Genomic DNA, 8,867 nt, shown 5'->3' with positions numbered 1-8,867 from the left:
TAATGATTAACACAGACCTTTGTTAAATTTCTACTAAAAAATCCATGTACAATGTTTGTTTAATGACAAAAATGATTTTTAGCAAATTTTTCTCTACTTCAGAGGATTAATTTGATGGACAGAGATCTGGGGTCTTTTGTTTTGAACCTAAGTTCCTTTAAACATCAGTTACATGTTCATGAACGTACTCATGTGTTCCCCCTTTTATCCTCAACACAACTGTCAGTAATCTGGCAGAAGCAGAGCCTAATCTCTGCCAAACAAAATTCCAATATTAAATGAAAAATACATTTTTGATGCCTTAGCCAGAAATGCAAAGCCTATTATATAAGCTAATGGAATTAAAAAGAAAGCCCTCGTACCTAGTAATGGAATAAAGCTAAAGAAACACAACACATACACTTAAAAATAACTCTCAAAATACAAGTTTATGTAGCAAATGAATAGCTATAATTTTGTATGCAAAATACGTTTTTGGAATAGTAAAGTCTATTGGAACAAGAATTAGATTTTGAAGCAAGATCATTGTTTAAATACATATTACCTCAATTAATTATATACCTTAGCCTTTCTTTGCAAATTTCAAGTCTTCCGGGAAATTAAAAGGGGAAAATAACAAAGTTTGGTTTTTCTTGGGTTCTTATTATTGAGTCCTTATTTGTTTATAACCGGTATTATTCCATATTTATTCATAAAGTAACAAGGATAGGCCCGTGCAAAAGATTTCTTATGCTGTTATCATTAATTATAGTGCGTATAGGGTCTGGAAATCTCAAATTAAGTTAAACGGAATAAGATTTAAAAAAAGCAACAATAGCACTAAGCAGACCTAATTAATCTATAGAAAGCCAAATGGCTAGGCTGTGCAAGTAGCTGTTATAAGCTAGCCCCTGGGGGGAGGTGGGTAAGAAAACTACATCCATTGAGTGACTCTCATCCAGCCTCACCTTAAGATTTTTATTTTGATCTCAGTAGAGACCAAAATAGACCTATGAATGGGGATTTATACAACTCTGAAGGTCTTTAGAGGCCTAAGACCTCTACATGAATTTTTCCCGGTTCTTTTGTGCCGATTACTTTAAAAAAATTTCAGAACAACAACAAAAAAAATCAGAGCTGCTGATTATTATAAATGAGAGAGGTTGACCCCTTCCAACTCTGAAATTCAATGATTCTAGATTAACTGCTGCATTTCACTGAAGCTTCGGCTCTCGGCTCTCTCTAGAAGTGCAAGTCTGCTCTGTATAATCTCAGCTGGTTGCTATAGCACTAGCACTTGTGAGTGACTCTTCAAATACTTAACTCTTTCATCGCATGATCTGAGGCCAGTTTAATGGCAATGAGCAATGTGGAACTATTCTGAGCTCAGTAGTGAAAGGTTGAAGAATGATTATTACAAAGTTCAACGTGTACTGTGTGCAAGACTTGTTGAAGCAGGAGAATCATAAGGGACTTTTCATGATGTTGTGTTTTATGCCTCTGCATTTTGGTAGCTTGAGAAAATGCCGGACTGGATCAGCAGTGAGCTATAGGGAAAAATAAGAAAGGTGAGGGTGATAATCATTTGCAGAGAGCTACATCAAAAACCTTTGATTTAAAGGTTTCAGCCATTAATTTCTTTCTGGATTCAGGCCCAAAACCATATTCCAGTGTTTTCAAACTTTAGCCTGTATCAGAATCACCTAGAGGGCTTAAGAGTTTCTGATGCAGTAGGTCTTAGGTGGGGCCTGAGAATTTGCATTTCTAACAAGTTCCCAGGTGATGCTGATGCTGCTGGTACCGGGACCATACTTTTGAGAACCACTGGGTATGTATGCAACATGCAGTTAACTTTCAATAAACACCCCCGTTTTATTCTACAATCGATAAACTACCAAATCAAATACTGAGAATGTGGTTTAAAAGTGTAAAATGACAGTATCAGTTTTGGGGGATTTTATTCATCTTAATTGTCAAATAAGGAAAAAGGTGGATTAAAGCTGATTTTAATTCTTGTTTAGAGATGCCCATTAAAATTCAGCAATGTAGTGATGAGTTACAAATTCACATTTATGTGAAAGATTCTTATCTGTTAGATATATGAGGTAATTCCAGGCAAATGACAATGTCTATGATTTGCTTTACGATATGCCAGCAAAAAAAAAAAGTCCTAGATGAAACAAGATTAGTGAAATATTGGTAATTGTTGAAGCTGAGTGATGAGTACCATGGGGTTCATTATACTTTCCTTGCTACTCTTGTGTAAGTTTGAAAATTTCCATAATAGAAAGCTTTGAAAATTCACATCCTTTGTCAATATTAATTGAAAGTGTACTTGACCTGTAAGAAGAAATTTGGACTACATTTAAGACAAGGTTCTTATGGTACCTCTCAGATAACAGCATTAATAACATTGTCAAGAATTAGATAATCAGACACGTAGACTAGGCCTGAAATACAACCCTTAATTTACGAACCTCCACTGTGGGTAGGAAGGAGCCCTGGTAGCACAGTGGTTAAGAACTTAGCTGCTAACTGAATGGTCAGCAGTTCAAACCCACCAGCCACTCCGCGGGAGAAAGATATGGCAGTCTGCTTCAGTAAGGATTAAACTGAAAACCTAACCCACTGCCATCGAGTCAAAGGCTCCTCAGTAAAGATTACAGCCTTGGAAACCCTACGGGGCAGTTCTGCTCTGCCTTATAGGGTCACTATAAGTCAGAATCCACTCGAGGGCAATGGGTATTGTGGGTGAGAAGGGGTAGGGGGAATAACCACTTGAAACACGTACCTCTAAATTTCTTTCTTTATTCCCCCACTCTTTATCCCATCAGACTGCTTGCAGCTCCTGTGACTCTCTGGACAGCTGCCTCTACAGACTCACAAACATTCTTCCTTGCTGTCTGCGTCAAAGGGGTAGTGGTGTTTTAGGTTCTTTGCCATTCTTTTGTTCAAGCTTTCTTGTAGAGACTATACTATCGCTTGGGACAACGAGGCCAGTGTTTGTGAGGAGGGGAGGTGTTACTATTGTTCATATTTTTATACATGTTTAAAATTGACTTTTCATGCACTTACAGAATCCCACAAATTAACGTGGATACCAATGTCTTTTTTTTTTTTTTAAACATGACCTGACCTGATGTGTGCCTTATGCCTGGCCCCGTGACAGAAGATATATTTGGGAGCGGTTACATTTTAGTATTTTCAGAGGCCTATTTTACTTTTTCTGAGAAAGTCAAACAAATACAAAGTCATATCATTTTAAAGAATAGTACTTTATTGAATAAGTTTTATTCAGAGAAAAATAAACTTTAATCTACAATGACTGGCAGATTATATGGTGGAAAGCAATTTTCTTAGTTTTCCATACTGATGGAAAGGTTCCTACTAAATGAAAAGAAAAAAAAGCCATAAAATTATATTCACAAATATAGTACTCTATCTCAAAACATTTCACATGATTATTCACAACACTAACACAACAACGTAAGAATCAGTCATTCCGCCAGGTTAGATAGAGTATACCAGTAATGAAACAAAAATGCAAAATCTTCTAACAGAAACTACATTAAAGCTTTGTTACATCAAATCAAAAACGCAAATTTGTTACTAAGTACAGATAAAATATACTTATATAGTAATTTTAAATTTTCATCAATGATACATAAGAATGTAGTAAATGCCAAAAAATCTATATGCATATCTCAAAACTTAAAGACTTCAAAATAGACTCTCACCACTCAAACATTAATGTAGTACTGTACAACTGAAGGTGTATGTATTTAAGATTGTCCTATTGTATTAGTTATAAAGTGTCATTTAATATGTAGTGAAAGTTATGGTATAGTGGAAAGAAGAGTTAAAAAAAAAAATATATGAGACCTCCCAGGAGAGGTCGTTTGGTGAAGCTTCACCTTCAATCTATGTCCTAGTCCTGGTCCCGCCACTAACTAAGCTATACAGTTTTTAGTCTTAGTTGCTGACCTGTAAAATGAGGGAGATGAATTAGATACTTTTTAAGGTCACTTCTAGTCCTGACACTCTATGATTCTAATACGTTGCGAATGAAATTCACATTATGCTAAGTATACAAGAGTCAAACCAAAACTGATTATTAAGGTGGGAATAAACCAATTGTTTTTATTAGAAAGGCTCAAGTAATTTGATAAGAATAATTTTTTCAAGTTTTTAAAAAAGAAAGTTAAATATTTTCAGGGACTTTGCCTACTTATATACTGTAATTTACGTATTCAGTATGAAAAACACAAAAAAAAGATGACTAAGAGTCACTGAAAGAATTATCATGTAAGAATTTCTTCTAACTTTTAGCTCAAGTAATTATGTAAGAATTTCTTCTAAGTTTCAGCCCAAATTTCCAGGTCCTGGCAAACCCATGGAGGGTCAGAGTACTAGGAAGGGAATTACATTTATAACATGTATAGGTGCTTTACATACATGGTCTTCCTGAACTCTCATAACATTGTGAGATAGGTAGTATTCTCTTCATTTCACAGATGAAGAAGTGGCTACCTCTTTTTTTTTTAAGCAGATCCGACTAAAAAGAAACTACATTGGTCAAACATTCCTTCCCATTTTCTTATTTCCCTAATGGAAATTATACCACCTATTCCACTTCTCCCACCCCTTCCACTCCTTTGCCCAATTCAACACCTGGGTAATCAGGAAATAATACAGTGATTTGGGTCTAAAGCGTACAATATATGCAACTAATGCTGTGGTGGTAGTCTCCATTCAGAGAGTTCAAAATACAAAAGGAAAAAGGAAAAAACAACTATCAAAGTTTAAATCACATAACAACAAAAGATCATAATATACAGGGCCAAATCACATTATATACACCTACCCTACCCCACTTCAGCCACTAACCAAAGGTGGGGAGGTGGACACAAATCTAGCAGAAAAATCAACACAGTGTCATTAAATAAACTGGAATTTATAAACATTAAATCCGTTTCTCAAAAATTAAGACAAGGCTTTTGATCAGCACTCTAAATTATTACAAATAAAGACAACTATTCATTACAAACAAACTGAATCTTCACTAGACTGAGATATAGTAAAATAGATGGTGACTTTAAAATCCTAGAGTGAACTTTATACAGAAAATGGAATGTCGACACATAGATACCGAGAACTAATTTTTTTAGGGGGAGAGAGTTGGAACTGCTTATATTTTTGACCTTGCAAAAGATCAATTTTACACAATTAGATGGGAAGGATCCAGTGCTTTTAATAGTACAAACATAGACAAAGACGGGTAAGCCTCAAAAATCTGATTAGAAGCTAGAGGGGTGCTGAGTGTTAAGAACCTAAAGCAACAGCATCTTCTAAACAATTCTTAAAATAAACTTGTTAGCCACATCAGCTGCATGCATTAAATTTCACAACTCATGGGGGGGAAAAAGGTCTTGCTTAACTCTAAACATACAAGTTTTTAAAAGAAGAGTTTTAATGAACTGAGGCTCTCAGAACAGGAAAAGCCTTATGCTCAAACAATTCAGTCCTTGGCTAGCAACTAGACTGAACTAACTACTTGACTTGGAGCTGAAGTGTCTTGAAAAACACACTTATAAATGTGAACACTTTTCTCCCCTTGTAGAAAGCTTTAAATTTGAACTTAAAGCTTAGACTGTATGTGACAAATTTAACTCTAATATATAACTAGACCTTGGTGGAAGACAGTGCAGAGGTAAAGAACTGAGGATTTACATGGTAAAATAAAAACAGGGCAGTCATTATTTAATTTAAACAAAATTCTCATTTAAATTTTGCAATGCTTTAAATGAATATCACATGAAAGTAGTAATCAACAGTTTAGGAGAACATGACAATACTCTTTCTCTTAGAAAATACAATGAAAATATAATTTTTAACAGTTTCACTCAAACTTTTCTCTGCAGTAAAATGCCTCACTTCATCTCGACAACAAACAGGTCATTGTGAGAATCTTGTAATATAAACCCTGGGTGGTCTATGAAGCATTTTTCAACTTGCATACGAACTCTTACTCAAGTGTTTTTTTTTTTTTAATATTTAAACAACTATTCTTCTCTTTTTGTCAGTACTTTATAATTTTCAAGATGTTTTAAGGATCTTGAGAGAATATTTATTTCAGAAGTATCTACTACTATTACTAGTCAAGAAAACAAACAAAAAACTTTAGGTAGAGGAAAGACAACATTTGTCCTATATACACTTTAAACAATCATCTTAACGGTAAAAATTCACATGAAACTTTAAGATACAAGACGATATGAGAATCTCAACATGGAAAGCTGTCACTATAACTATGAGCAGTGTACAAACATGCATCTACTTTTACCTACATAAGCTGACAGATGTTTAAAATACTGGGTTAACAAAGATCTTTTAGTAAAGTGACTTAGGCAGGCTTAAACTAGCAAGGATTAAGGATGAATCCTTACTAATTAATTGGAAGATCTGAGACATATTTTATATTTCATTTTACAAAATCAGAAATATTTTGAAACAAGAGAAGAAGACATGGTCTACCTGTCAGAAAACTACCACTCAGAAATATTTTTCATCCACAAAGCAGGAAACACATAACAACATTTAAATTTCACATTGGCACCAAAAAGGTTAACTGCCCTGCCTTCTCGGATTAGAAAAATTAAAGCTGAGCGCTAAGTAGTTTTGCAGGTGTTTGAACATGCCTAAGCCTTTAAATCAGTAAAATAATTTCTAAAAATTCTGATTACAAAATACATACTTATAAAAAATTCAAACAGAACAAAATGAAAAAAGGAGAAAGGGAAAGGCCCCTGTAAACCCCATCCGGGACCCTCCTCCCAGCCCCCTCAAGAGAAAGGACATTTAAAAGTTTGGTGCGTATCTTTCCAAACCTTGTGTTCTACACATATACAAAACATAGACACCTTAATTTGGCTCATACTAGACATAGTGATTTGCCACTTGCATTTTACACTTAATGTATCTTTGACATCTTTCCATGTCAGTACATGTAGGCTAGATGGTATTCTATCATTAAAATATTTTTAAAAATGACAAAATCACCTTTTTACATCATTCACACAAATACATGTGTATAATTTTAAAACAAAATGAACATAACCCTAAGACAAAGACAAAAATCTAAAAGTAATCTCTATCTTTCTGCCAGTGTGGAATGGTTCATTCCTTCTTCACACAAAACAAATTATGTGATTGGGGAGATTAAGCCTAATCTCCCCAATCACACAGAACGCTCCCTTTGCTAAGCCTATCTGAAAAGAATGAAAACTTCAGTTGATTAATTCACTTACACTTACAAACCAAGTCAGTGTACTACAAATACATGTTGTGATCATATATGATGCTTCTTAGCCTAGGGTTTCAATTGAGTAACAGTTTAAAAAAAAAGGATAAATAATATAGACAATTTCCTGAAAACTCCAAAAACTTAAATTTTAGATTGCCAACTAAAACATTACAGTTTATGTTTTCTACTTGGGTAGCAAATGTTAATGGAATTCAATGGTGATTACTTAAAGTCGGTTCACATCATGCATTCAAACAGAGTAATAGGAACATAACATGCCTACTGTGGAGTTAGATTAAGACATAAAAATTTTTTGCTTGAAAGTAATGACTGTGTAGCACATGGGACATCTGTCAACTGCTTCAGCACATTGTTTACAAGTGACCAGATGTCCACATGGAATAAAAACTACAGCAATATTTCTATCCATACAGATTTTGCAAAGCTTCTCCTCTTGCAGGAGTCTTAGCTGCTCTTCAGTACTTATCTCTGTAGAAAGAGAAAAGTGTGAATTTTAGACTTTCTTAGCTGTTTAAATTCAATCAAACATTTACTGAACCCCTACTATGTACCAGGCACTAAGCTATGCTGGGAGATATCAGGATGACTCACACATGCTGTCTGCTGTTACGCAGCGCTCACACCAGTGGGAGAGAGGGAGGTAAGATGAGACTACAAGGTAAGTACAAAGTACAAACTGATAAGTGAAATAATAAAGTTGTGTACAAAAGTGCTCTGGGACAAGATGAGAGAACATGTTCTTCAGGGGTTGGCAGTGGAGGGTGGGGTGGGCAGTAACATTTAAGCACGAACAGCAGTTTGCCAGGCAGGAGACAAAGGTTAGGTAAAAGAAATACACGTGGAAAGGGTAAGGTCATATTAAAATGGAAATGGAGGGAAGGATCTGAGGCATACTTCTGAAGTGGGACAACTAGTATTTGGTGATTGACTGGATGTTAAGAGATGAGGAAGAAAGACACATTAAAGTTGACTTCAAGATTTCTAGCCTGGCAAAGGGGATGGTGATACCAATAGGAAATATAAAGGAAGAGATGGGTTTGGGGTGGAATTTGATTTTGGGTATTTTTGAGGTGTTTGCAGGGTATCCATATAAAAATGTCCAGTAGGCAATTTGATAGCCAAGCCTTGAGGTCAGGAGAAGTCAGGGCTAGAGATAGAGATTTGTGTGTCATCAGCATATAGGTGGTACTAAGGTTTAATTCCACCTTTCCCAGGCTAGATTTTGTGCGAAGTTAACAAATCTGCCACAAAAGTGTTTCATGGGTAAATGTAACTATAATGATAACAACAGCAGCAGTTAACAGCAATATATCAACGTAACAGCAATGTTAGACACTATTTTAAACATATTATATGTTTTAACTCCATTATCTTTGTAACCACTGTATACCAGTGGTTTCCAAATCTGGCCCCACACGAAAATCACTTGGGGCAATTTTATTTATTTTTTATTGTTCTTTAGCTGAAGGTTTACAGAGCAAATTCGTTTCTCATTAAACAATACACATATTGTTTTGTGACACTGGTTGCCAACACCACAACATGTCAACACTCTCCCTTTCTC

General features: G+C 35.1%; 1 protein-coding gene across 6 annotated transcripts in view; it reads right to left on the bottom strand.

Annotated features, from left to right (window-relative positions):
- Positions 1–954: 954 nt before the first annotated feature.
- XIAP (X-linked inhibitor of apoptosis) overlaps positions 955–8,867 on the bottom strand; it is a 48,498-nt gene continuing 40,585 nt past the window's right edge. For 4 of the 6 annotated variants that reach the window (XM_023734270.1, XM_023734271.1, XM_023734273.1 and 1 more), the window contains one exon: positions 4,505–7,771. In XM_023734270.1, coding sequence (XP_023590038.1) covers positions 7,578–7,771 — 194 coding nt within the window. In that variant the 3' untranslated portion in view covers positions 4,505–7,577. Of the gene's footprint in view, positions 1,527–2,785; positions 2,879–4,504; positions 7,772–8,867 lie in introns of those variants that run through there. The other 2 variants (XM_023734275.1, XM_023734274.1) reach the window with 2 other exon arrangements.

This window comes from Trichechus manatus, unplaced genomic scaffold, assembly GCF_000243295.1.
Source record: "Trichechus manatus latirostris isolate Lorelei unplaced genomic scaffold, TriManLat1.0 scaffold00066, whole genome shotgun sequence".
Taxonomy (NCBI): Eukaryota; Metazoa; Chordata; class Mammalia; order Sirenia; family Trichechidae; genus Trichechus; species Trichechus manatus.
Note: the sequence above shows the minus strand (reverse complement) of the source record. Positions and strands in the feature narration are given on the sequence as shown.